Source organism: Salvelinus fontinalis, chromosome 12 (assembly GCF_029448725.1).
Source record: "Salvelinus fontinalis isolate EN_2023a chromosome 12, ASM2944872v1, whole genome shotgun sequence".
NCBI classification, from domain to species: Eukaryota; Metazoa; Chordata; class Actinopteri; order Salmoniformes; family Salmonidae; genus Salvelinus; species Salvelinus fontinalis.
In genome coordinates this window covers 3,253,189-3,281,084 of record NC_074676.1, presented here as the reverse complement: position 1 = coordinate 3,281,084, position 27,896 = coordinate 3,253,189, and the positions used below count along the sequence as shown (strand labels likewise).

Below are 27,896 nucleotides of genomic sequence, written 5' to 3'. Positions count from 1 at the left end.
CTATCACAGCCATATGACATGTAACTGTTTAAGTCACCATTGGCCTCATGGTGAAATCCTTGAGTGTCCTTCCTCCCCGGCAACTGAGTTAAGAAGGACGCCTGTATGTTTGTAGTGACTGCGTGTATTGATACCCCATCCAAAGTGTAATTAATAACTTAACCATGCGCAAAGGGATACAATGCCTACTTTATTTTTTGCCATCTACCAATAGGTGCGCTTTTTTGAAAGGCATTGGAAAACCTCCCTGGTCTTTATGGTTGAAGCTGTGTTTGAAATTCACTGCTCGACTTAGGTTCCTTGATAATTGTATGTGTGGGGTACAAAGATGAGGTTGTCATTCAAAAAAGCATGTTACACTATTACTACATACAGAGTAAGCCCATTTAACATATTATGTCACTTGTTAATTAGACTTTTTACTCCTGAACTTATTTAGGCTTGCCATAAAGCGGTTGAATACTTATTCACTTATACTTATTCAGCTTTTCATTTCAACTCTAAAAAACACAGATCCATTTTGACATTATGGCAAGCCTAAATATTGTGTGTAGGCCAATGACACTCAATCTTAATTGAATCCACTTTACATTCAGGCTGTAACACAACAACATCTTGAAAAGGTAATGGGGTGTGAATACTTTATGTTGGCAATTTAGGATACACTACCTTTTAACTGACTGAGCACAGACCGTTAGACACTCGTGGTGTGTATTGCAGCTATCGGAGACAAGTCAGACAGCCGACATCAGATGCTCTTTTTTCCCTTTTTTTACTGCAATAGCATAATAATACATGGAAAACGTTTGTGGTGGAAGAGGACGACGACGAAATAAACGATTTGATGCTTGTTGCTTTAAATCTGCGCCTGCTCAATCTCAACTGGTCTATGCGCTATGAGCAATCTGGCGGTGCAGACTAAAGAACATTCATCTGCGACTCAATTTTTTTCCTTTCCATCCATCCCTCCTCTCCTCTCCGAACCATTAATCTCCCCTTCTCCAGACTTCACATCCGGTTCACCCGCTAGTAGCCTATCTTCTGTGTCTTGCCTGTGTGTGTGTGTGTGACGGCCTGATTCTCCACCGAGCTGTACTGCAGACCCCCTACCTGAACGCGCTGCGTGCTAGACGGATACTACACCCGGCGTGCATCGGTGATGGAGCTACCGTGTGCGCTCTGAGCTGGTGGGAGCCGATCTGTATGACACAAAGGCCGGGATGAGACGATAGGCTATCGGATGGGCGCCCCGGTTTGGTGATACTCGCTCAACGATGTCCAAGAGTCTGACGAAGAAAAATCACTGGACCAACAAAGTCCACGAAGCGGTCGTCACCAGGAGCATAGAGGGAGAATTTGGCTTCGAGCTGAAGGGGGGCGCGGAGATTGGGCAGTTCCCCTACTTCGGGGAGGTGAAACAAGGAAAAGAGACCGTCCAGAGCGGCAAGCTGGCCCAGGATGAGTTGCTGCTGGAGGTCAACGACACGCCGGTGGCCGGGCTCACCACCCGGGATGTTCTGGCTGTCATCAAACACTGCAAAGATCCGATCCGCTTCAAATGTGTCAAACAAGGTGAGGTATGCCAGACGGGGCCAAAGGCGTAAAAGCATGAACATTGAATGAGTGTGTGTGAGCCGCCGCCACACAGCGACAGATAAGGAGCCATCTGTCTGGTTGTAGCCTATTTTATGTATGTCTACTCATCAGAAATAGCCTATATATGTGTCGTCAATGGGTAGGCCTATCGCAAACTATGTCACTCAAATGGAAGAGAAATAGTGTCCATAAGCATAGACTATTGGCGCATTTCCATTCAGGATTTACCCCAGTGTTATACCCAGAAGGGCGTAGGTGCACATTTTGTTATGGGGTCACCTCTGATGTTGACATGCACTACTACTACCAGAGGTGGGACCAAATCCCTGTTATTCTACTAACAAGCAAGTCACAAGGTCTGAGTCTCAAGTTGAGTCCCAAGTCGAACTGGTCAAGTCCCAAGTTGTGCATTCTAAGAGCAAGTCAAGTCACAAATCTATACATGCACTGACTTCAATGCGACCAGACAGCCCTTTTTATTATTTTGTCTACAATACATTTTGATTATGTAATAATTCATTCCAAATGTAAACTTATTAAGTAAATTATTAATATCAAACATTTTTTACATGCCAAAAGACCAGTAGGCCTATGCTAGTAATTGTTGCTTGGTGCCCCATTTATTGCTGGTGAGCTTGCAAAGTAGATAGTGAATATTCTTGATCACCAAACCATTTTTGGAGCTGCATATTTATTAATGGCAATCCTCTCTCCCTATAATTTGACGTTTGCGCTGCACCCAATTATATAGCTGTACAGCAAATCAGCGGTCCGTTTGCTAGCTCAGTGGCTCTCAAACCTTTTGACCCGTGACCCCTAAAAAGGAGTGGTTAAAAGTTTGCGTCCCCCACCCCCCCAGCACATGCTCGTGAATACATGTAAACATGCGCTCACAATCTCTGCACATAGATAGCCTGTCATTACAGCCATTAAACGATGATGCTTTTTTAAAACATAAGATACAGAAATCAACTGCATTTTTTAAAACTGCATTTTGAGATGAAAGTCATTCATTTTAGCAGTCAATATCAACTAAGGATATCATGTCACATTCTCACTCAGCCTTTTGGGGGCCCTAAGTGAGATTTGGTTGGGGGGCCCCCCAATCTTCTGGCAGAACGTTTTAGTGGCCCCTCTCTTGACGAAGGAGTTTCCTGCAATTCTACACATTTTGTCATGGGTCAGAGAGAAAATTGTGCAATTTTATAACAAATGTAATGCAATTCTACTAGTTTTGCCATGGGGCAGAGAGCCTTAAAAAAACAGCTCATTTCCTGGAAGCACGGCAATTCCCTTTTTTTCAGTAGAAAGACGATTCCCATAGCTTCCCCCATGAAGTTGCAGAACGATTTAAGTCAATTGTTTTAATCAGTATGATATATTTGGGGTTGAAGTGGGAAACCTGAAGTGATAACTTCAGATATTTTCAGTGCCAATGCCATGCGTTTTCCCTTATGATATGACATGCTAATACTTTTCAGTCTACGTTTCTTTTCAGGGCTGGGTTTTATTGCAATGTTACCCAGTCAGAAACACCTGCAAAGTTCTTCCTCCTCTCAAGTCGTGACTGAGCCAAACAACTTTTTTTGCCGTAGCCTACACTTCACCGTCTGGGCCGTGGAGCAAATTAAAATAGGGGGTGCAAATTAACGTTTTAAACTTAAGCACCAAACTATCATAATCCGTTGAATAATTTGAAGTTTCACTTATTTTTTAGCTAGACTGCATAACAAATATTTTATAAATGGTAAAATTGCGTGGGTATGATTGTATTTTGGAACCCTGCTTTCCATAGCTCCAAGATGAGTGGTTTTGACCATGCCCCACTGCTTTGATTGGTGCAGCAACAAGTCTCTATCCTATAATGAAAGGACGACCTCGTAAGAAGTCAGAACTTGTTTATCTATTTTTTTGTTGTTGCTGTTTTTACATTTGTATTGATGTTTCATGTCTGATGCACTCAGGGTGTTTTTTGTTGTTGTTGTCTATTGACAGCAACATTTGCAGAGTCCTCCATATACCAGTAAAAAGTTTGGACACACCTAGTCATTCCAGGGTTTTTCTTTATTATGACTATTTTCTATATTTTAAAATCATAGTGAAGACATCACAACTATGAAATAACACATGGAATCATGTAGTAGCCAAGTTGATTATTATTTTTTGGTCCTTAAATGAAACTGATATATTTCTTTATTTATCACAATTTAGCCAATTTAGTTTTTTAATGCAGGCCCGACAGACAAGTTCCTTACTTTCTCCCCCTTCCACTTGCCTCTTCCATTTGGGTGGTAATGCTGAAATGAGTTGGTTGTAATTTTGAGTAGACCAGACGTTTCCATATATTTTTGGTAGGCGCATGTGTGACATAACGCCACCAGTCCTATTCAGGATATCATTTACAAAGATTATACCTTAATTTTTTTTATCCCTATATATATATAATATATATTAATCAATTAGTACATTTTAGATTTAACCATAATATTTGTTGTAATATTTGTTCTCTTTTCTGGTGGATTACACTGAAATTGCAACCAACTTTCTATATCTTGTTCGAAAAATAGCGATATTTTGGAGTTCATTTCATTTTCAAATAACCAAAAGTGAGAGGTTGTAGTGTGAATAAAGGGGAAAAAGGCCTTTCTTGAACATGGGGTGAGATATTCCTACTAATCTGCTAGAGAACCAGTTTGGATTGAAGTATACTTTTTGTATGACTGACGCCCTTAGTGAGAGGTCTTATGCTTTAATATTTTATAATTCTGCCCTCATTATATAAATAGGCCCGTTTGAATTTTGTTTGGCTTGCCTTTCCCCCCCAAAAATGAATATTTTTTTGCTCATATCATTTTTTTTTTTAAATCACTAGGTGTAGGCAAGGCCATAAGCAAATAGGTCAACTGGGATATGAAAGAAATCTGTTTTTTTCATCAAATAGACAGGTATTTTAATTTCCGTGGTAGCAAGATCTTATCTATTTTCTGTCAACTTTCTATTAAAATGTATTATAGTGAGAATTTCTTTCTTTCGGGATATGAATACCGAGTATGTCACTTCACCGTCAGACTATTTTATTGGTAAACTTTTTTTGTTTGTAATCCAGTGTCACATTCGTTATAGTGATGAGACCAAAGCGCAGCGTGATTTGAGTGCATCTTCTTTAATGAAGAAAGAACACTGAACGAACTATACAAAAACAACAGAACGAACGTGAAGCTATATAATAATAGTGCTGACACAGGCAACTAACCATAGACAATCACCCACGAAATACTCAAGGAATATGGCTGCCTAAATATGGTTCCCAATCAGAGACAACGATAAACAGCTGCCTCTAATTGAGAACCAATCTAGGCAACCATAGACATACAAAACACCTAGACTAGTACCAACCCCATAAACATACAAAAACCCTAGACAGGACAAAAAACATATATCACCCTTGTCACACCCTGACCTAACAAAAAAAAACAAAAAAAACAAAGAATACTAAGGTCAGGGCGTGACAGTACCCCCCCCCCCCCCCCCCCACCCAAAGGTGCAGACTCCCGGCCGCACACCTAAGCCTATAGGGGAGGGTCTGGGTGGGCATAACTCTACTGTGGCGGTTCTGGTGAGGGACGTGGACCCCACTCCACTTCTGACTCGGCCCACTTACGTAATGTCTCTGGAGCGGGAACCCTCACCATTGACCCCGGACTAGAGGACGCCACTGGACTGATGTTGAGTCTGGAGTAAGTGGCGCCTCTGAACTGGAGGGAGACTCTGGCAGATCCGGACTGGAGGGAGACTCTGGCAGATCCGGACTGGAGGGAGACTCTGGCAGATCCGGACTGGAGGGAGACTCTGGCAGATCCGGATTGGAGGGAGACTCTGGCAGATCCGGACTGGAGGGAGACTCTGGCCGATCCGGACTGGAGGGAGACTCTGGCCGATCCGGACTGGAGGGAGACTCTGGCCGATCCGGACTGGAGGGAGACTCTGGCCGATCCGGACTGGAGGGAGACTCTGGCCGATCCGGACTGGAGGGAGACTCTGGCCGATCCGGACTGGAGGGAGACTCTGGCCGATCCGGACTGGAGGGAGACTCTGGCCGATCCGGACTGGAGGGAGACTCTGGCAGACTGACGGGCGGCTCAGGCGGCTCCTGACTGACGGGCGGCTCAGGCGGCTCCTGACTGACGGGCGGCTCAGGCGGCTCAGGACAGACGGGCGTTTCAGGACAGATGGGCGGCTCAGGCGGCTCAGGACAGACTGCACTGCACCCTCCCAGCGCCCCGGAGACACAGCATGCAGAGCCTGCGCAGGATACCCTGGACCGAAACGGCGTACCGGAGACCAGACATGCTGTGCCGGTACAATACGCCCTGGCTGGATGCCCACACTCGCATGACAATTTCCGGGGGCTGTCCTATAGCTCACCGGGCTATGGGCGCGTACTGGCGACACCGTGCGCTTAACCGCATAACACGGTGCCTGACCAGTAACACGCTGCTTACAATAAGCACGAGGAGTGGGCTCAGGTCTCCAACCTGACTCTGCCACAATATCCGTGTGCCCCCCCCAAAAAAATATTTGGGGGCTGCCTCTCGTGCCTGTCGCGCTGCCATGCTGCCTCCTCATATCGCCGCCGCTCAGCTTTCGCTGCCTCCAGGTCTGCCTTGGGGCGGCGATATTCCCCAGCCTGTGCCCAGGGTCCTTTTCCGTCCAAAATCTCCTCCCATGTCCGGGAGTCCAGAAATCGCTGCTGCCCGATACCACGCTGCTTGGTCCTTGGTTGGTGGGTGACTCTGTCACGTTCGTTATAGTGATGAGACCAAAGCGCAGCGTGATTTGAGTACATATTCTTTAATGAAGAAAGAACACTGAACGAACTATACAAAAACAGCAAAACGAACCATAGACAATCACCCACGAAATACTCAAGGAATATGGCTGCCTTAATATGGTTCCCAATCAGAGACAACGCTAAACAGCTGCCTCTAATTGAGAACCAATCTAGGCAACCATAGACATACAAAACACCTAGACTAGTAACACCCCATAAACATACAAAAACCTTAGACAGGACAAAAAACATATATCACCCTTGTCACACCCTGACCTAACCAAAAATAATAAAGAAAACAAAGAATACTAAGGTCAGGGCGTGACATCCAGAGAGATTAGGAAAAAGTATCTATGTCATCTACGAGGCTGTGGAGGGATCCAAATTTAGGATTTAAAAGAAAAAACATGATTTATCAGCGTACAATGACACCTTTTGTTTTTAAGCTCTGGATTTCTAGGCCTTTGATGTTATTGCTGGATCTAATTTTAATAGTTAACATTTCGATGGGCATAATAAATAGATATGCCGATAGTGGACAACCTTGTTTTACTCCTCTTGACATTTGAATACTTTCTTAAAAGTAGCCATTATTTACTATTTTACACCTAGGGTTACTATACATAACTTTAACCCATTGTGTATCTAGATTCTCCAAAATTCAAATAGTGCCAGCATTTGTATAGCCTTTTCAAAGTCAGCTGTGAATACCAGGCCTGGTTTCCCCGATTTTTTTATTTTTTCATTCTGTTCTAGAGTTTCCAGTACTTGTCTTATAATGTTTCCAATGTCTCGTCCATGTAAAAAACCTGTCTGATTAGGATGAATAATATCTGCCAATACCTTTTTTTAATTCTATGCATTTGCACATTGCAAAATTTTTTGCATCACGACACTGTGATGTGTGTAAGGGGCCTCCAATTTTTTTAACGGACTGGATATTTATACTTAACACTTGGGTCCTGTTTCAGTAATAATGAAATCAGACTTTATTGTTGAGTATCTGATAATCTACCATTTTTAAAGGAGTGGTTAAAACATGCTAATAACGGTCCTTGTGAGTACATCAAACTGATTTACCATCCAACCCTGGAGGTTTCCTTTACTTAAAGGCTTTAGTTTCATCAAGAAGTCCCTTCCCTGTATTTTGGCCTTCACATGAGTCTTTCTGTACAGCTGTTAATTTTACATTAGTAATAGGAAAAAAATCCTTACAATTAACATCGGTTGGTCGAGATGGAGGAGACTGAAACAGAAACATATGCTTTGTTCCTCAGTTTCCGTCATTTGTTTCTGTAAATCCTTTTTGGTAGCATTTCTATGTTGAAGAAAAAAAAAAAAAGTGGTGCATTTTTCCCCTCATATTCCAACCAGTCCGCATTATTTTTTATAATATATTAGACTTCATCTTTCTTGAATAATTTCCTCCATTTCTTTTTGTTTTCCCTCTAATGTATTTTGTGCCTCTATGACACTGTTTTTGTTGCTATCTATCTGTACTGTTAGTCTCTCTTTTTTTCCTTAATATTAATTATTTGGACTTAAATTGCTTTTCTTTTAAGATGAGTATTGAATTGCATGGCCTCTAAAGGCACATTTTAAAAGTGTCCCATACAATAATGGCATCTGCTGTACCTATTGGAAAAAGTAATTTCTAAATGATTCTGTCCTGGGTAAAAACAAGTTTTCATCCAATAGGCTTCGATTCAATTTCCAATACCCTTTCCCATGTGGAAATTCTGTAAGAGTAATGTATATGCCAATTATTTGATTGTCTGATCACATTCTTTTCCCTATCAATACTTTTGAAACTTTTGGAGCCAGCGAAAATGACATAAGAAAGTAGTCAAGACGACTAGCTTGGTTGAGCATCTGCCATGTATATGTCACTAGGTTAAGATATTTAAGCCTCCATATATCCACTAGTTCCATTATATCTGTCACGCCCTGGCCTTAGTATTCTTTGTTTTCTTTATTATTTTAGTTAGGTCAGGGTGTGACATGGGGAATGTTTGTGTTTTGTTGGTTTTGGGTGTTTCTATGGTAAAGGGGTTGTTGGTGTAGTATATGGGTTTGTGTTGAGTACATGTGTCTAGCGTTGTCTATGTATGTTTAGTTGTCTAGGAGAGTCTATGGTTACCTGAACGAGTTCCCAATTAGAGACAGCTGATTTCGGTTGTCTCTGATTGGGAGCCTTATTTAGGGTAGCCATAGGCTTTCATTTGTGGTGAGTAGTTGTCTATGTTAAACGTTTGTAGCCTGTGTGTGCACATCGTTTATTTAGCTTCACGATCGTTTTCTTGTTTTGTTAGTTCGTAAGTGTGTTTGTTTCGTTTTGCCTTCTTCACCAATAAAAGGAGATGGCTTATTTTCCTAATGCTGCGTTTTGGTCCGTCAATCCTCCACACGATCGTGACAATATCCATGATATTTGTGATTTCCTGAAGTGCATAAGGGTGATAGTTTGTAGTGTGATTGATTTTACATTCCATTGAGGTATTTAAATCTCCCACCATGACAATAGTCTTGTATTGCTTGATAAATTATTATTTGTATTTTCAAAGATACTTGGTTCATCATTATTTGGAAAGTATAGATTAATGAGCCAAATTTGTTTATGGTCCAATAACATATTTAAAAGAATCCATCTACCTTGCGGATCTGTTTGAACAATTTGCATATTCAGATCAAAATATTTGTGAATTAATATCATCACCCCTTTTGAGTTTCTTTGCCGATGGAAGAAGTATATTTCGCCCCCCCCAGTCCTTTCTCCATGTAACTTCAACTAGAATTGTTGAATGAGTTTCCTATAAACAATAGATATTATATTCCTTCTCTTTTAGCCAGGTAAATACTGATAATAAGAAAATACTATCTGCTAAGCCATTACAATTCTAACTGGCTATACATGAGTTTTAGTTTATTTGTATTTTTACATTAATCAACGTTTCAGTAAAAGTGACGGTTTTAGCCAGCCAGCAAATTTTCAACCACAGTCCCTGGGCAGGTGATTTTAAAAACAATGACAATAACAATACAGACATACAATGTGCAGTGAGCATATGCAGTGCAACACGTAGCACGCAGACAGAGCACGCAGACAGAGCGGCAGAGTATAAATAGCAACAAAACAAATACATAAAATACAATACATAAAATCAACACAGTGTTTACACACCTCACAAGCTACAGATAACATGGAAAGCAGCAATACACATGGCCTTTGGCCATGTTTTTGTGTGTGAGTGTGAGAAGATGGCTGTGTGTGAGTGTGAGAGAGATGGCAGTGTGTTCCAGACATGGGAAGCTCTCACAGAGAAAGCATATTGACTAAAGGTGCTTTTCCTTCAAGGAACTATACAGTCACCTCTCATGGCAGACCTTGTGGATCTGCTGCCATGCGTTTGGGTTTTCTTAGTACAAAAGTACTAAGTGGAGGAGGAGCCAGGCCATTTAGGATCTTGAATACAAGACATGCGTCAGTGTTTTGCACAAGATTTTCCCAACTCAGGAGCTCATGCTTTCTGAGGATGTAACAGTGATAATGGCTAATGGGCTTTCTATCAAGTACTTTGAGAGCCTGTTTGTAGACCGACTGAATGGGTTTTAATGTTGTACAGCAATCTTGGGCCAAACTGGTCAAGCAGTATGTTACGTGGGGGAGTATCATTGCATTGAAGTACACTTTTGCTACCTCTGTAGTCAACCAATTTTGTATGAATTGGAAATTAGCTAGATTGAATGAGGTTATTTTAGTTACCTACAGTGGTTGTGCCACTAAAAGTTGTGCGATTATGCTCCGGGATTTAGAGGTAATTTGTGGTTTAGTACGGTACCCTGCGTCACTACTTCATTGCTCCAGACCACCACAAGGGGGAGTTAGAGCACTGATTATGCTTTTGGATCCTACTGTGTCTCTACCTTTTTATTACATTTTTAAACCTTTTTTTAACTAGGCAAGTCAGTTAAGAACAAATTCTTATTTACAATGACGGCCTTCCTTGGCCAAATCCAGACGACGCTGGGCCAATGGGACTCACAATCACGGCCGGATGTGATGCACCTCTTGCACTGAGATGCAGTGTCTTGGACCACTGCGTCCCTCGGGAGCCCCTAACTGACAATGAATGGGCGACATAAACCTAAATAGAAACTGATAATTGTGCACGATTTCAGTATTATTTACTAAAACACTAAGGTTTATTATTTTATTTTGTTGGGATTATTTTGTTCTTAATGTAGTACTGTAGGCCACTGCCGACCTTTCACGTTGTACAGGGCCTGAGTGGCGCAACAGTCTAAGACACAGGCATAGCAGTGCAAGCTGTGTTGTTGCAGATGCTGGTTCAATACCTGTGCTGATCTCCCAGTTTTTTGGTTTCTCTCCCTCCTAAAAACATAAATAAATAATTCTAAATAACAAACTGGCTTTATTTACAAACTAGTAACAATGTCTCACCCCATGTTCAAGAATGGCCTTTTTCTCGCATTTTTTAAATATAAAAAAGAAAATATATATATTATTATTAATTTAGAATGATATAAAAGCAAGTTGGATATTCTCACAGATATATTATTAACCCTGTTGTTAGCATGGCAAATACAAACTCAGCAAAAAAAGAAACGTCCTCTCACTGTCAACTGCGTTTTTATTTACAGCAAACTTAAAATGTGTAAATACTTGTATGAACATAACAAGATTCAACAACTGAGACATAAACTGAACAAGTTCCTCAGACATGTGACTAACACAAATTGAATAATGTGTCCCTGAACAAAGGCGGGGTCAAAATCAAAAGTAACAGTCAGTATCTGGTGTGGCCACCAGCAGCAATAAGTACTGCAGTGCATCTCCTCCTCATGGACTGCAACAGATTTGCCAGTTCTTGTTGTGAGATGTTAACCCACTCTTCCACCAAGGCACCTGCAAGTTCCCGGACATTTCTGGGGGGAGTGGCCCTAGCCCTCACCCTCCGATCCAACAGGTCCCAGACGTGCTCAATGGGATTGAGTGTTCTGGCCATGGCAGAACACTGACATTCCTGTCTTGCAGGAAATAACGCACACGATTGAGCAGTATGTCTGGTGGCATTGTCATGCTGGAGGGTCATGTCAGGATTAGCCTGCAGGAAAGGTACCACATGAGAGAGGAGGATGTCTTCCCTGTAACGCACAGTGATGAGATTGTCTGCAATAACAACAAGCTCAGTCCAATGAGGCTGTGACACACCGCACCAGACCATGACGGACCCTCCACCTCCAAATCGATCCCGCTCCAGAGTACAGGCCTCGGTTAAACATTCATTCCTTCGACGATAAACGTGAATCTGACCATCACCCCTGGTGAGACAAAACCGCAACTCGTCAGTGAAGAGCACTTTTTGCCAGTCCTGTCTGGTCCATCGACGGTGGGTTTTGGTCCATAGGCGACGTTGTTGCCACTCTCATTCCAGCCACTCTCAGCCTATTGCGGACAGTCTGAGCACTGATGGAGGGATTGTGCGTTCCTGGTGTAACTCAGGCAGTTGTTGTTGCCATCCTGTACCTGACCCGCAGGTGTAATGTTCAGATGTCCCAATCCTATGCAGGTGTTGTTACACGTTGTCTGCCACTGCGAGGACAATCAGCTGTCCGCCCTGTCTCCCTGTTGCTCTGTTTTAGGCGTCTCACAGTACGGACATTGCAATTTATTGCCCTGGCCACATCTGCAGTCCTCATGCCTCCTTGCAGCATGCCTAAGGCACGTTCACGCAGATGAGCAGGGACCCTGGGCATCTTTCTTTTGGTGTTTTTCAGAGTCAGTAGAAAAGCCTCTTTAGTGTCCTAAGTTTTCATATCTGTGACCTTAATTGCCTACCGTCTGTAAGCTGTTAGTGTCTTAACGACCGTTCCACAGGTGCGTGTTCATTAATTGTTTATGGTTCATTGAACAAGCATGGGAAACAGTGTTTAACCCCTTTACAATGAAGATCTGTGAAGTTATTTGGATTTTTACGAATTATCTTTGATAGACAGGGTCTTGAAAAAGTGACATTTCTTCTTTTGCTGAGTTTATATTTTGATTGTTCAAATCAAATCCATTTTGATTTGTCACGTGCTGTATATAACATGCGCAGTATCCAACCTTACCGTGAAATGCTTACTTACAAGCCCTTGACCAACAATGTAGTTTTACGAAAATAGAGTTAAGAAAATATTTACTAAATAAACTAAATAAAAAATTGAAACAAAAGTAACACAATAAAATTACAACGAGACTATATACAGGGGGTACCGGTACCGAGTCATTGTGCAGGGTTACAGGTTAGTCGAAGTAATTTGTACATGTAGGCAGGGGTAAAGTGACTATGCATAGATAATAAACAGCGAGTAGCAGCAGTATAAAAACAAAAGGGAGTGGTGGTGTCAATGCAAATAGTCCAGGTAACCATTTGATTAATTGTTCAGCAGTCTTATGGCTTGGGGTAGAAGCTATTAAGGAGTTTTGGTCCTAGACTTGGCGCTACGGTACCGCTTGTCGTGCAGTAGCAGAGAGAACAGTCTACGACTTGGGTGACTGGAGTCTTTGACAGTTTTTGGGACCTTCCTCTGACACTGCCTAGTTTAAAGGTCCTGGATGGAAGGAAGCTTGGCCCCAGTGATGTACTGAGCCATGCACACTACTCTCTGTAGCGTCTTATTGTCATATGCCGCACAGTTGCTGGTCAGGATGCTCTCTGGTGCAAATGTAGAACTTTTTGAGGATCTGGGGACACATGCCAAATCTTTTCAGTCTCCTGAGGGAGAAAGATGTTGTCGTGCCCTCTTCATGACTGTTTTGGTGTGTTTGGACCATGATAGCTTGTTGGTGATGTGGACACCAAGGAACTTGAAACTCTCGATCCGCTCCAGTACAGCCCTGTCGATGTGAATGAGGGCGTGTTTGGCCCTCCTTTTCCTGTAGTTTACGATCAGCTCCTTTGTCTTGCTCGTGTTGAGGGAGAGGTTGTTGTCCTGGCCAGGTCTCATCGTTGTCGGTAATCAGGCTTGCCACCGTTGTGTAATCAGCAAACTTAATGATGGTGTTGGAGTTGTGTTTGGCCACGCAGTCGTGGGTTAACAGAGAGTACAGGAGGGGACTAAACTCGCAGCCCTGAGGGACCCCAGTGTTGAGGATCAGAGTGGCAGACGTGTTGTTACCTACCCGTACCACCTGGCGGCGGCCCGTCAGGAAGTCCAGGATCCAGTTGCAGAGGGAGCTGTTTAGTCCCACTGTCCTTAGCTTAGTGATGAGCTTTGTGGGCTCTATGGTGTTGAATGCTGAGCTGTAGTCAATGAACAGCATTCTCATATAGGTGTTCCTTTTGTCCAGGTGGGAAAGGGCAGTGTGGAGGCGGTATGCGAGTTGGAGTGCGACTAGGGTATCCAGGATGATGGTGTTGATGTGAGCCATGGCCTCTAAATTCATGGCTACCGACGTGAGTGCTACTGGTGATCTGCTTGAAACATGTTTTAATTACAGACTCGGTCAGGGAGAGGTTGAAAATGTCAGTGAAGACACTTGCCAGTTGGTCGGGGCATGCTCTGAGTGCACGTCCTGGTAATCCGTCTGGCCTCGCGGCCTTGTGAATGTTGACCTGTTTAAAGGGCTTGCCCACATCTGCTACGGAGAGCGTGATCAGAACTTGGCCTTGATCAGACCAGGTTTACCATTAGCAAAATGTTTGGTCATTTGATTTAAACAATGCCTTCAGAAAGTATTCACGCCTGTTCACTCTTTCCACAGTTTGTGTTACAGACTGAATTTTAAGATGATTCAATTTATATTTTCTGTCACGGGCCTAGACACACAATACCTTATAATGTCAAAGTAGAATTCTGTTTTTTTACATATTCATTTAAAAAATGTTTGTGAACAAAGCCCCATAACCAGCATGCTGAGTGGACTCTTGTCTAGGTTCATCTCTTTGTCAGTGAGGGAGTTGTGGTGGAATGTGTGGGCAACGCTTCCTTTTAGTTGTTTGCAGAATTGAACAGCTCTTTTCTGAATTTTTATAACTAGCTGGTATAGTCCTAACTCTGCTCTACATGCCTTGTTTGGGGTTTTGCATTGTACACAAAGTCCATGCAGAGTTTTGCTAAAGTATAGTCCCTCAATTGGGTGTTTGTCCCATTTTGTGAATTCTTGGTTGGTGAGTGGACCCCAGAACTGACAATCATAGAGGACAATGGGATCTATTACTGATTTGAAGTATTTTTTAGCCAGATCCTAATTAGTGTGTTGAATTTTATGTTCCCTTTGATGGCGTAGAAGGTCTAGATATATTATTATTATTTCTAAATCTGGCTCCTGGATATTTTTTGGAACACTATTTTATGTCTTTCTGAATTTCACTGTCAGGGTCCAAGTCTGACAGAAGATCTAGGTGCCGCTGTAGGCCCTAATCTGGCTTTTTTATGGCGGTTTTGGAGCAGTGTCTTCTTCCTTGCCGAGTGGCCTTTCAGGTTATGTTGATATATAGGCACATTACACTGTGGATATAGATACTGCTGTATCTGTTTCCTCCAGCATCTTCACAAGGTCCTTTGCTGTTGTCCTGGGATTGATTTACACTTTTTGCACCAAAGTACGTTCATCTCTAGGAGACAGAATGTGTCTCCTTCCTGAGCAGTATGACGGTTGCATGGTCCCATGGTGTTTATACTTGCGTACTATTGTTTTTACAGATGAACGTGGTGCCTTTAGGTGTTTGGAAATTGCTCCCAAGGATGAACCAAACTTGTGGAGGTCCACAATTTTTTTCTGAGGTCTTGGCATATTTTCCCATGATGTCAAGCAAACAGGCACTGAGTTTGAAGGTAGGCCTTGAAATACATCCACAGGTACACCTCCAATTGACTCAAATGATGTCAATTAGCCTATCAGAAGCTTCTAAAGTCACGACGCCATTTTCTGGAATTTTCCAAGCTGTTTAAAGGCATAGTCAATTTAGTGTATGTAAACTTCTGACCCACTGGAATTGTGATACAGTGTATTTTAAGTGTAATATTCTGTCTGTAAACAATTGTTGGAAAAATGACTTGTGTCATGCACATAGTAGATGTCCTAATCGACTTGCCAAAACTATAGTTTGCTATATATACTGTGTATATATATATATATATATATATATATATATATATATATATATATATATATATTTGCAAACATTTCTAAAAACCTGTTTTTGCTTTGTCATCATGGGGTATTGTGTGTAGACTGTTTTTATTTTTAATCCATTTTAGAATAAGGCTTTTATGTATCAAAATGTGGAAAAAGGAAAGGGTTCTGAATACTTTTCGAATACACTATAAATCTATGGCAAGACCTGATAATGAATGTCTAGCAATGATCAACAACCAATTTGACAGAGCTTGAAGAATTTGTTAAATAACCATGGGAAATTGTTGCACAATCAAGATGTTTTTCTCACGTCGGTCACGGAGAATGAGATCACACTGTCATCTGGCTTTCATGCAGGCCATTTGATTAGATGTTCAAGAGTCTTATGGCTTGGGGGTAGAAGCTGTTTAGAAGCCTTTTGGACCTAGACTTGGCGCTCAGCTACCGCTTGCCGTGCGGTAGCAGAGAGAACTTCTATATATATATCTATACATCCACACAGTACGAACGCCCAGTAGCTGTCCGATTTGTAAACACACACATTCTGTGGTGGATTCAAACTGTTTATTTGGTGCTTTTAAAGCATTTTATGTCAAATTGATGCAGATCAGAAAGGTAGAGAGAAGGAGCAAGGGATAAGAGAGGAAGAAGTCAAGGGGATGAGGAAGAAAGAAAGGAAGAGGGGGTAGGGGAAGAAGAAGAAGAAGGAAGTAAGATAGGAAAGTAATGCAGATGTACTCAGCGGGAACAATCCAGAAAGGACTAGTATAGATGGTGAGTGAGAGATTGTAGGGTAGTCTTTCTAAGCAGTTCTCTGTGAGTTTGTGCAGTGTTATAGAAATAGATTGATTTGTACAGTATTCACTCCCCTTCACTTTTTCCACATTTTGTTGTCAGGGCCTCAATTTAAAATTGATTACATGTAGATTGAGTCACTGGCCTACACACAATACCACATAATGTCAAAGTGGAATGATGTTTTTTGAGGTAAAAAAAAACATTAAAAATGAAAAGCTGAAATGTCTTGAGTCAGTAAGTATTTAATACCTTTGTTATGGCAAGCCTAAATCATTTCAGGAGTAAAAACTTGTTTAACAGGTCACATAATAAGTAGCATGGACTAACTTTGTGTTCAATAATAGTGTTTAATGTGATTTTTTTAATGACTACTTCATCTCTGTACCCCAAACATTGAATTATATGTAAGGTCCCTCAGTCGAGCAGTGAATACCAAAACACAGATTCAACCACAAAGACCAGGGAGGTCTTCCAATGCCCCACAAAGAGGGGCACCTATTGGTCGAAGGCAAAAAAACAGACATTGAGTATCCTTTTGAGCCTGGTGAAGTTATTACTTACACTTTGGATGGTCTATCAATACACCCAGTCACTACAAAGATGCAGGCGTCCTTCCTAACTTAGTTGCAGAAGATGAAGGAAACCAGTAATGTACTGAACTATTTCTACTTTTCTTTACTGTACCTAAAGTGCTCTCCAAACTTGTGAGAGAGACAGAGATTTTTCACACTTACTTTGACCACCAGACGACAGAAAGAAAACTGAAAATGGTTGAAAAACGTGTGTATATACAGTCACAAACAAAAGTTTTGAGAATGACACATTAATTTCCACATAGTTTGCTGCTTCAGTGTCTTTAGATATTTTTGTCATATGTTACTATGGAATACTGAAGTATAATTACAAGCTTAAGTGTCAAATGCTTTTATTGACAATTACATGAAGTTGATGCAGAGTCAATATTTGAAGTGTTGACCCTTCTTTTTCAAGACCTCTGCAATCCACCCTGGCATGCTGTCAATTCACTTCTGGGCCACATCCTGACTGATGGCAGCCCATTCTTGCATAATCAATGCTTGGAGTTTGTCAGAATTTGTGGGTTTTTGTTTGTCCACCCGCATCTTGAGGATTGACCACAAATTGGGATTAAGGTCTGGGGAGTTTTCCTGGCCATGGACCCAAAATATCGATGTTTTGTTCCCAGAGCCACTTAGTTATCACTTTTGCCTTATGGCAAGGTGCTCCATCATGCTGGAAAAGGCATTGTTTGTCACCAAACTATTCCTGGATGGTTGGGAGAAGTTGCTCTCATAGGATGTGTTGGTACCATTCTTTATTCATGGCTGTGTTCTTAGGCAAAATTGTGAGTGAGCCCACTCCCTTGGCTGAGAAGCAACCCCACACATGAATGGTCTCAGGATGCTTTACTGTTGGCATGACACAGGACTGATGGTAGCGCTCACCTTGTCTTCTCCTAACAAGCTTTTTTCCGGATGCCCCAAACAATCGGAAAGGGGATTCATCAGAGAAAATGACTTTACCCCAGTCTTCAGCAGTCCAATCCCTGTACCTTTTGCAGAACATCAGTCTGTCCCTGATGTTTTTCCTGGAGAGAAGTGGCTTTTTTGCTGCCCTTCTTGACACCAGGGCATCCTCAAAGTCTTCGCCTCACTGTGAGTGCAGATGCTCTCCCACCTGCCTGCTGCCATTCCTGAGCAAGCTCTGTACTGGTGGTGCACCGATCCCGCAGCTGAATCAACTTTAGGAGATGGTCCTGGCGCTTGCTGGACTTTCTTGGGTGCCCTGAAGCCTTCTTCACAACAATTGGACCGCTCTCCTTGAAGTTCTTGATGATCCGATAAATGACTGATTTAGGTGCAATCTTACTGGCAGCAATATCCTTGCCTGTGAAGCCCTCTTTGTGCACCGCAATGATGACGGCACGTGTTTCCTTGCAGGTAACCATGGTTGACAGAGGAAGAACAATGATGAACATAAGATGAAGCTGATGTCATGGTGGTCAGCAGCCATCAGGATGGTTCTCGGGACCACTAGGGGGTGACTTGCGTTTCCTCAGTTTGATCAGGTGAGCCAGGGAGCCCAGGAAGCAGAGAATGGATAGGGATCCCACTGTGGAGCCCAGTGCAACCATGGCCGTGGCCAAGCACCACCCTCGATCTCCGCATGTGTGGTTCCCACCGTGATGCATGGAGGAGGTGGTGTGATGGTGTGGGCATGCTTTGCTGGTGAGACTGTCAGTGATTTATTTAGAATTCAAGGCACACTTAACCAGCATAAGTGACAAGCATGGTCAAAGTCCCCTTGCGAAGACTATATGGGCCCCGCAGGCAGTCAGACAGCTGCAGGGAACAAACCGACTGTGTATCTCAGACTGACAAAGTTATTTGTGTCCAAATGACAATTGACAATTAATGTGATGAATGATGACCTTTGACATGGCCCCATGTCCGACTCCTCCCTCTCCTCATTTAGCACAACCTGAACCCTAAAGAGGCAATTTCATTTAACAAGAGTTTAGTGAACTGAGCAATATAAAAACTTGCCTCCTTATAATGCACATTGTTAAAGAAAAATTTCCAAATAAATTATTGTCTGAGATTATAATTAGGTTTACAGTATTTAATTTTTTTTTTGCATGGTGCTTTTGCATTACAAAAATGTTGGACATTAAAAACCTCTATCCTTATCTGACAATGTAAACCAGGCTGTAAATCTCTGATTGAGAAAGTCTCAGGCCCCCTTCTGGGGTCCTGATGATTCAAACGATATTCATGTTTTTCTTATGTTTATTTCTGCTATGTTGAGGAGTGTGAAAGAGTGCCATGTCAAAGGTCACCAGTCATCATTTGTTTATTTTTGCATGATCATTAAAAAATGAAATAATTTCATAGCAGTGTAAAGCACACATTCATCTAATTTGGACACAGTGTTTCCTGTCCTGTTGTCCTGAATACATTCTTTCTCTTAGGGTTTGTGTAGTTACTAGGTTTGAATGGCGGGAACCTGGTTACTGAGATTTACCAGAATATACCGCCCAAAACCACTCCCTTTTTCCAGGATAAATAACTGTGAGAAACCGGTAAATGATAATAAATTATTAATATGAACTGCATTGTGTGAAATGAAACTGTTAAATTATATGTGATTGTCTAAATCTGGCTTTTCTACGACCTCTCCATGATGAATCATCAACACTCCGGGTGGGGACAGACAGCCCATCTCAGTATGGAGTGTAGTTCACAATGCTTGTAGACCTATCATCTCATCATCGTAACGTTTTATGCCTGTGGTACAGTAATAGTATATAAAGACAGAATGCTCCATATCATTTACCCATCTCCATCTGGCTTTCAGGGGTCACCTTCAGGTAATATATTCCATGCAGTATTAGCCTTATAATTAGCTAATTAATGATGGGTTATGCATAGTAAGCTTCTAACTTATAGCTTCTGTCTCTTGCGCAATACGAATGCACCTGTGCTCAGCTGGACTCTCTCCATCATGGGACTCTCCTTGGAGTCCCATGCAGGAAAAGCTAGACTACAATAGCTTGCTGGACATCATTTTTTTTGCATTTCTTATACCAATGTAATAATCAAAGATTATACAAATGGAATATTTGCTGTTGTTTGCTGAACGTTAAATACAGCAGCCAATAGAACTCGCGGGTAGTTTGAAAGAAGAGTGAATGTGCAATGGCGGAAGGCTATAGCAGTTATTTATTCAGACCCATAACCATTCAATCTTCATGAAGAGAAGTGAAGGCCTTCTGCATCTAATTCTATTCCTACAGTATATTATTCAAGGATGTCATTAGAATGACGAAGATAAGGAAAACAAAACGTATTTAATTTAGCTGTTGAAAGGAATGAAGCAACAACAGCGAGAGACAGAGGAGGTAGGCTAATAACATTAGGGAACATTTTATGAAAGGTGTGTGTATATATATGCGTCAGCCTACTAATTCTACAAATAGGCCCTATTATTTCAAAATTAAAATCAAATTCGCTAGTCTATACTTTGCAGGCTGCAAGCCTGCACCAGAATCGCATGTTCTCTCCCTGCTTTATCATGGTTTGAATGAGGTGTGTAATTCCAGTCCCTTATGATACATTTTATCATCTGGATCTGCACCTCAGTGCACTACTGCCGTCAGTCAACAGGGGGCACTACAGGACTGTAGAACCCCTCTAACCAATCAGCATCCAGATCTGGATGAGGCCGGCTTCCCACTGGCAGAATTCTTTTCCCCTCTGTCGTCTCCCACTGGTCTCTATCTCTCTTCCACCGTCTCCATCGCCGTTCCTGGGATGTAAATTAGCTGCAGCGGGGGCTGTGTGCTTGGAGCATCGGTAAAGAACCAGGGACAGAGGGACATAGAGGCTGGCCAAAACAGTAGAGGATGCTCCGTGTCTGGGCACAGGGCTAGAGGACGACTGGGAGGACAGGGCTCTCTGTGGATGTATACCTGTGGAGAACAGCGGACCTATTTTACCAGTCCTGCCAGCTGGGCCAGCTGCTGATGAGGTGCCTACGCTGTCTGTGCTGGTGTGTGTTTCCTTGCAGCTGTGCATGCGTGTGTATGTATGTGTTCAGCTCTGATTGTGTCAGTTCTGATCTTCACACTCCGACCGTCTGATCATCTTGTTAATCAGGCTTTTCCCAATCAGCTACCGTTTTTTTGTTGTTGGTTTGCTCTCCTCTGTTCCTCTCTCTCCTCTCCTGCTCTAACCAGCAGAGTTATGTTGTGGTCGAATTCACCAGTGCCTCAGAGCTTGGCTAAAATGGTGACCTTCATTTTTACATATGATGTTATTGATGAGGAAGAGCTATGTGTTTTTTTCCCAGATCGAATCTGTACAATTGTCATCGCCAGGGTTAGAAGCTGTGTGCATGTGTGTATGTGTGTGTTTGATTCAGATCTGTGCAGTTTACACTGTCTAGAGGCAGTGATTCTGTGCGCGTATGTGTGTGTTAGAGGTCGACCGATTTAATCGGAATGGACGATTTAATTAGGGCCGATTTTCAAGTTTTCATAACAATCGGAAATTGGTAATTTTGGACGCTTATTTTATTTTATTTTTAAAAAGCATTTATTTAAACATCACTGCCTTTCTTAAAATCAATACACAGAAGTATATATTTTTTAACCTGCATATTTAGCTAAAAGAAATCCAGGTTAGCAGGCAATATTAACCAGGTGAAATTGTGTCACTTCTCTTGCGTTCATTGCATGCAGAGTCAGAGTATAAGCAACAGTTTGGGCCGCATGGCTCATTGCGAACTAATTTGCCAGAATTTTACGTAATTATGACATAACATTGAAGGTTGTGCAATGTAACAGGAATATTTAGACTCATGGATGCAACCTGTTCGATAAAATACGGAACGGTTCCGTATTTCACTGAAAGAATAAATGTTTTGTTTTCGAGATGAAAGTTTCCGGATTCGACCATATTAATGACCTAAGGCTCGTATTTCTGTGTGTTATTATGTTATAATTAAGTCTATTATTTGATAGAGCAGTCTGACTTTCATGCTCTTTGCCAGCAGCTCTTTGCAATGCTTCAAGCATTGCACTGTTTATGACTTCAAGCCTATCAACTCCCGAGATGAGGCTGGTCTAACCGATGTGAAATGGCTAGCTAGTTAGCGGGGTGCGCGCTAATAGCGTTTCAAACGTCACTCGCTCTGAGACTTGGAGTAGTTGTTCCCCTTGCTCTGCATGGGTAACGCTGCTTCGAGGGTGGCTGTTGTCAATGTGTGCCTGGTTCGAGCCCAGGTAGCGGCGAGGAGAGGGATGGAAGCTATACTGTTACACTGGCAATACTAAAGTGCCTATAAGAATATCCAATAGTCAAAGGTATATGAAATACAAATCGTATAGAGAGAAATAGTCCTATAATTCCTTTAATTACTACAACCTAAAACTTCTTATCGGGGAATATGGAAGACTCATGTTAAAAGGAACCACCAACTTTCATATGTTCTCATGTTCTGAGCAAGGAACTTAAACATTAGCTTTCTTACATGGCACATATTGCACTTTTACTTTCTTCTCCAACACTTTGTTTTTGCATTATTTAAACCAAATTGAACATGTTTCATTATTTATTTGAGGCTAAATAGATTTTATTGATGTATTATATTAAGTTAAAATAAGTTTTCATTCAGTATTGTTGTAATTGTCATTATTACAAATGAATAAAAAAATCGGCCGATTTAATCGGTATCGGCTTTTTCGGCCCTCTAATAATCGGTATCGGCGTTGAAAAATCATAATTGGTCGTCCTCTAGTGTGTGTGCGCACATTTGCAAGCGTGTGTGGTCATGTGCACGGTTGATCTTGAGTGTGTGTGACAGGGTTTGTGTAACTGTAGTGTGTGTGTGCTCCTGTAAAAGCAATTCCTCTTTTTAAGGACAGTAAACATCATTGTCATTGTGTATGCATGAGTGGCTGGACATGTTTGACATTTATACATGACAGTGCCAGTGGGTAGGATACAGTGTGTGTACGTAGTGTAACCTTAGCTTGTACATACTTGTGAAGATGATATGAATGTCCTACTGAATGAGTGTCCTCTCTGTTTGTGAGGAAGTCTTCATTCACTGTATGACCATCCTGTGTGTAGGGCTGTTATGGTGACCGTATTACCGCCACATCGGCGGTCACGGGTCATGATTGCAGTCAAATTCCACATGACTGTTTTAGTCATGGTAATTTGGCTTCTCCAAGCTCTGATGCTGCTGATGGTCATTAGAAGCCTACCAAACTTGCTAACTGCCTGGTACTCAGCACTCTATTGTCTCTCTAATCACTCTGACATCAATGCAAATGTAATGGAAAATGTAATCAAACACTTCATGAGAGCCTATGAGCTCATGTTGCTCAACATTTCTATGGCTATGCAATTGTGTGAGAGAACAGAGTGATCTTTCTATAGGCTAGGCCTAATATATTTATTTCTCAACTTTCCTGATATTAAGCACATTGCTTCTCTTTACAACAGGAGTATAGCCTACCTGGCTCGCATGAAAATTAACCACAGGAAAAGCGTCCTCCATTCACTCTTTAAGTGCATAGATTACCTTTTTTTCCCGCTGCCCCTGTTTCGAGACAGGTGGATGTTAATGGTCCATTCTAAATCAAAACAAATTTCACACATATTATTTAGTATTTGTAAAGACAAGGATAAATCAATAATAATGTGATGGGTGACAATATTAGCCTATCACCTATGAATGATATGTTATCACTTGTGAATTATGCCCAACTTAAGGCAAGAAACAGTGCATGTTTTTTTGTTGCTAAATGTTCTAGGCCTATATGTTTTGATAAGGTTTGTATCACAAATAAAGTGGCCAAATAACTTCTTAAAATGAAGCACATTAATCTGCTTTACAATGGGTGTAGAGCCTAACTGACATTCGGATAGTATTCACATCCCTTTACTTTTTCCACATTTTATTACGTTACAGCCTTATTCTAAAATTGATTAAATTAATGCTTTTGCTCAACAATCTACACACAATACCCCATAATGACAAAGCAAAAACTGTTCTTTTATCAAATTTCAAATGGAAATACCGTATTTATGTAAGTATTCAGACTTTTTGCTATGAGATTTGAAATTGAGCTTGTGTACATCGTGTTTACAATGATCTACAACTTGATTGGAGTCCACCTGCGGTAAATTCAATTGATTGGACATGATTTGGAAAGGCACACACCTGTCTATATAAGGTTAAACAGTTGACCAGTGCATGTCAGAGCAAAAACCAAGCCATGAGGTCGAAGGAATTGTCTGTAGAGCTCCAAGACAGAATTGTGTCGAGGCACAGATCTGGGGAAGGGTACCACAAAATTTCTGCAGCTTTAAAGATCCCAAAGAACACAGTGGTCTCCATCATTCTTAAACGGAAGAAGTTTGGAACCACCAAGGCTCTTCCTAGAGCTGGCCACCCGGCCAAACTGAGCAATCGGAGGAGAAGGGCCTTGGTCAGGGAGGTAACCAAGAACCCGATGGTCACTCTGACTGAGCTCCAGAGTTCCTCTGTGGAGATGGAAGAATCTTCCAGAAGGAAAACCATCTCTGCAGCACAACAATCAGGCCTTAATGGTAGAGTGGCAAGACGGAAGCCACTCCTCAGTAAAAGGCACATGACGGCCCGCTTGGAGTTTGCCAAAAGGCACGTACAGACTCTCTGACCATGAGAAACAAGATTTTCTGATTAATCCAAGATTTTTCTGATTAATCTCTTTTCTGATTAATCCAAGATTGAACTCTTTGGCCTGAATGCCAAGCGTCACGTCTGGAGGAAACCTAGCACCATCCCTATGGTAAAGTAGGGTGGTGGTAGCATCATGCTGTGGGAATGTTTTTCAGCGGCAGGCACTGGGAGGCCACTCAGGATCGAGGGAAATATGAACGGAATAAAGTACAGAGAGATGCTTAATGAAAACCTGTTCCAGAGCTCTCAGGTCCTCAGACTGGGGCGAAGGTTCTCATTCCAGCGGGACCACGACCCTAAGCACACATCAAAGACAGCGCAGGAGTGGCTTCAGGGCAAGTCTCTGAATGTCCTTGAGTGGCCCAGCCAGAGCCCGGACTTGAACCCGATCGAACATCTCTGGAGATACTTGACAATTGCTGTGCGGCGACCTGACAAAGCTTGAGAAGATCTGCAGAGAAGAATGGGAGAAACTCCCCAAATACAAGTGTGCCAAGCTTGTAGCGTCATACCCAAGAAGACCCGAGGCTGTAATCACTGCCAAAGGTGCTTCAACAAAGTACTGAGCAAAGGATCTGAATACTTATGTAAATATGATATTTCAGTTTAAACAAATTGCAACATTTTTTAAACCTATTTTTGCTTTGTCTTTGTATGGGGTATTGTGTGTAGATTGATGAGGGAAAAAACAATTTCATCCATTTTAGAATAAGTCTGTAACGTAACAAAATGTGAAAAAATCAAGGGGTCTGAATACTTTCCAAATGCACTGTACATACGCAGCGTGTGAGTTTCAAATTTGGGGAAGAATTTTTTTTTCTATTAAAATGCTCCTTTATAATAAAACCACTACATGAATAATCGCATTTGTGATCAATTTTGAGAATGGTGTTTTCCTGCTAATGGAATATTCACGCTTATAGGCTACTGCCGTGTGTGCATTGCTACGCTCATAATGTAAAAAAACCCTCATAGTTTATCAACATTTTAAGCTAAACGTTCTCATCTATTGCGTCAGGCTCATTGCTTAAAACATTTTTTTTGATCCTAGTGGTTGAATTAATTTGGGATCTATCGCATCCCACAACAGCCCCAGACTATGTTTGGAATATTTATTTCTTGCACAGAATAGAATGGGGGATAGTAGATTGACAGGTTAGTGATTTTGCTGTTCATTAGGCCTACTCATATTGTTGGCTAACAAAGTATGTGTGGACAGTATATCTTCAATATGCACCTCGGGAATTGGATGAGGACGGGCTCAGTTGCATCTCTGATGTGTGGTCTGTCTTCTCTTGTAGCCTGTGAAAAACACCCGATCACGTGAGTGAGAGGTGATTTGGCATGCAGCCTGGAGAAAGGAATTATAAATATTATATTCAGCCGTGCAAAATGCATGGATTTTATTAGGTGGCATTACAGCCACACAAAGGGGATGTAGCCGGGCAAATTATCAAATTGTGAATGAGAGACTGATGAATTGTGTACAGCCTGCGCTAAAAACAAAGCAGAGCTCATGCTTTTCATGCAACTTTTTTTTTGTGAAATCGTCATTAAAGTTGTCATGCATGTTTAGAATGTATTAAAAATCTAAACATATAGCGCAACATTTATATCACACCTAATGTTACATAAATAACTGTAAATTATAGGAGTACCTATTTCTTTTTTAACCTCTCAACACAGAGTAGCCGCATGGGCGCAGTCTCTCAAATTGTCTGGAGAAAATATCCTTTCCATTTTATTGAGCTGCGTTCAATTGTATTCTTCATACCATAAAATGATGCCACTGAATTGTGAGCAAATCATATCTGCTAAATGAACTAGTGTAGCCCACAGCCATATGGCATAGCCAGATCAGGGCCTAACATGAAGACAACTCAGAGTATGCTGTCCTGTTCTTCTGAAATACACTACATTTTCTTCATATCATGCGTCTTTAGACCTGTCTAAAATAAATAATGGATTTATTGTGACGGTGTAGGTTATATTACATGGATTTATTAGACTTCTTAAAATGTAGATGTTCCAAAGTTCCAGGTCTGCATCAGTGGCTTGTAGGCTATGCATGGAAGCTAGGAGATGCTAAATGTGACCGACTGGCTCGATTCAGTCTTCTGTAGCAACATTTGGAAATTGTGTTTTTTACATTGGATAAAAGTAGAGACTCAGAGCTAGAAAATGGTATATATTACACTACAGTTGAGGAACAATTGGGAAAGTAATTATGCTTTGAAAGTTGATCAACTTGTAACTGCACTTTTGAGAAAATGGCCCTTGAATGTTTTGGTACCTACCCATTCAGCATCGTTCACACCGTCTTAAGGCTGTAGCCCCACACATCTCTTTAAGGATTCACATGTGAGGCTATGTACTAAACAACCATAGATTTCAAGACTAAAGGCTGGCTTATACTACGGGTGTGTTCGTAATTTTAAACTGGAGTGCCAGAGTGTGCTCTGGGCATCCGTAAACTGTGTTCAGATTGCACACAGGACGCTCTGGCCGAGGAGTAGGTTTGATCCGAGCGTTCTGACCTAACAACAGACGTCAAGAACCCAAGCTAACTGGCTAACAATGGCTAGCTTGCTAGCTACTTCCAGACACAAATGAGAGAATAGCTCACTCTGACCATTGGTATTATGAACCATAATCCCAACTAATAACGTTACAACCCTGCATTTACCTGCAGGTAGCTAACCAACCAGGTTAAATGTTAGCTAGCTAACATTAGGCTATAACTAGCAATGCAAATGGCTCTGAGAAACGAGTAATATTACTACACAGATCATACACGTGACGTTAGCTAGCTAGCCAGCCAGCTACCATTAGCTAGCTAACAGTACACTTTAACTTAGAAAAATGTAATATCTGAAAATGTAGCTAGCTAGACTCTCTTATCCATATACATGGATGGATGCTTCTCCCTCTGTCACGATTCCATGGTTTCCCTTAGTTTGAAGATGTCCTCTGGAGCCAGGTGTTTTATACAACAGCTTTCTATGTGTTCTATTTTCGACTGCCTCTGCATATTTGCAATCAAATGGCAGAATTTTCTCCATCTCCTTAGCTATCACACTCTGATTCCGCTGATTTCTGAACTCGGTCCTCCAGAACGTGGAGAGCAGCACTTATGCAGTTCTCCTACGTGATATATCAAATAAAAAAAGCTGCATTAGAAAGGATTACCTACACATACTGACCAGTTCATATTATAGACAGAAGCCCGCTGCATGGCAGACCAATCCGAACTCATCTCTCGTCATGTCCAGC

At 41.7% G+C, this 27,896-nt stretch overlaps 1 protein-coding gene across 7 annotated transcripts in view; it reads left to right on the top strand.

Moving 5' to 3' along the window:
• Positions 1–641: 641 nt before the first annotated feature.
• LOC129866629 (membrane-associated guanylate kinase, WW and PDZ domain-containing protein 2-like) overlaps positions 642–27,896 on the top strand; it is a 274,270-nt gene continuing 247,015 nt past the window's right edge. For 2 of the 7 annotated variants that reach the window (XM_055939392.1, XM_055939393.1), the window contains exon 1: positions 650–1,572. In XM_055939392.1, the coding sequence (XP_055795367.1) occupies positions 1,275–1,572 (298 nt within the window). In that variant the 5' untranslated portion in view covers positions 650–1,274. Of the gene's footprint in view, positions 1,573–27,896 lie in introns of all 7 variants that reach the window. The other 5 variants (XM_055939391.1, XM_055939390.1, XM_055939395.1 and 2 more) reach the window with 4 other exon arrangements.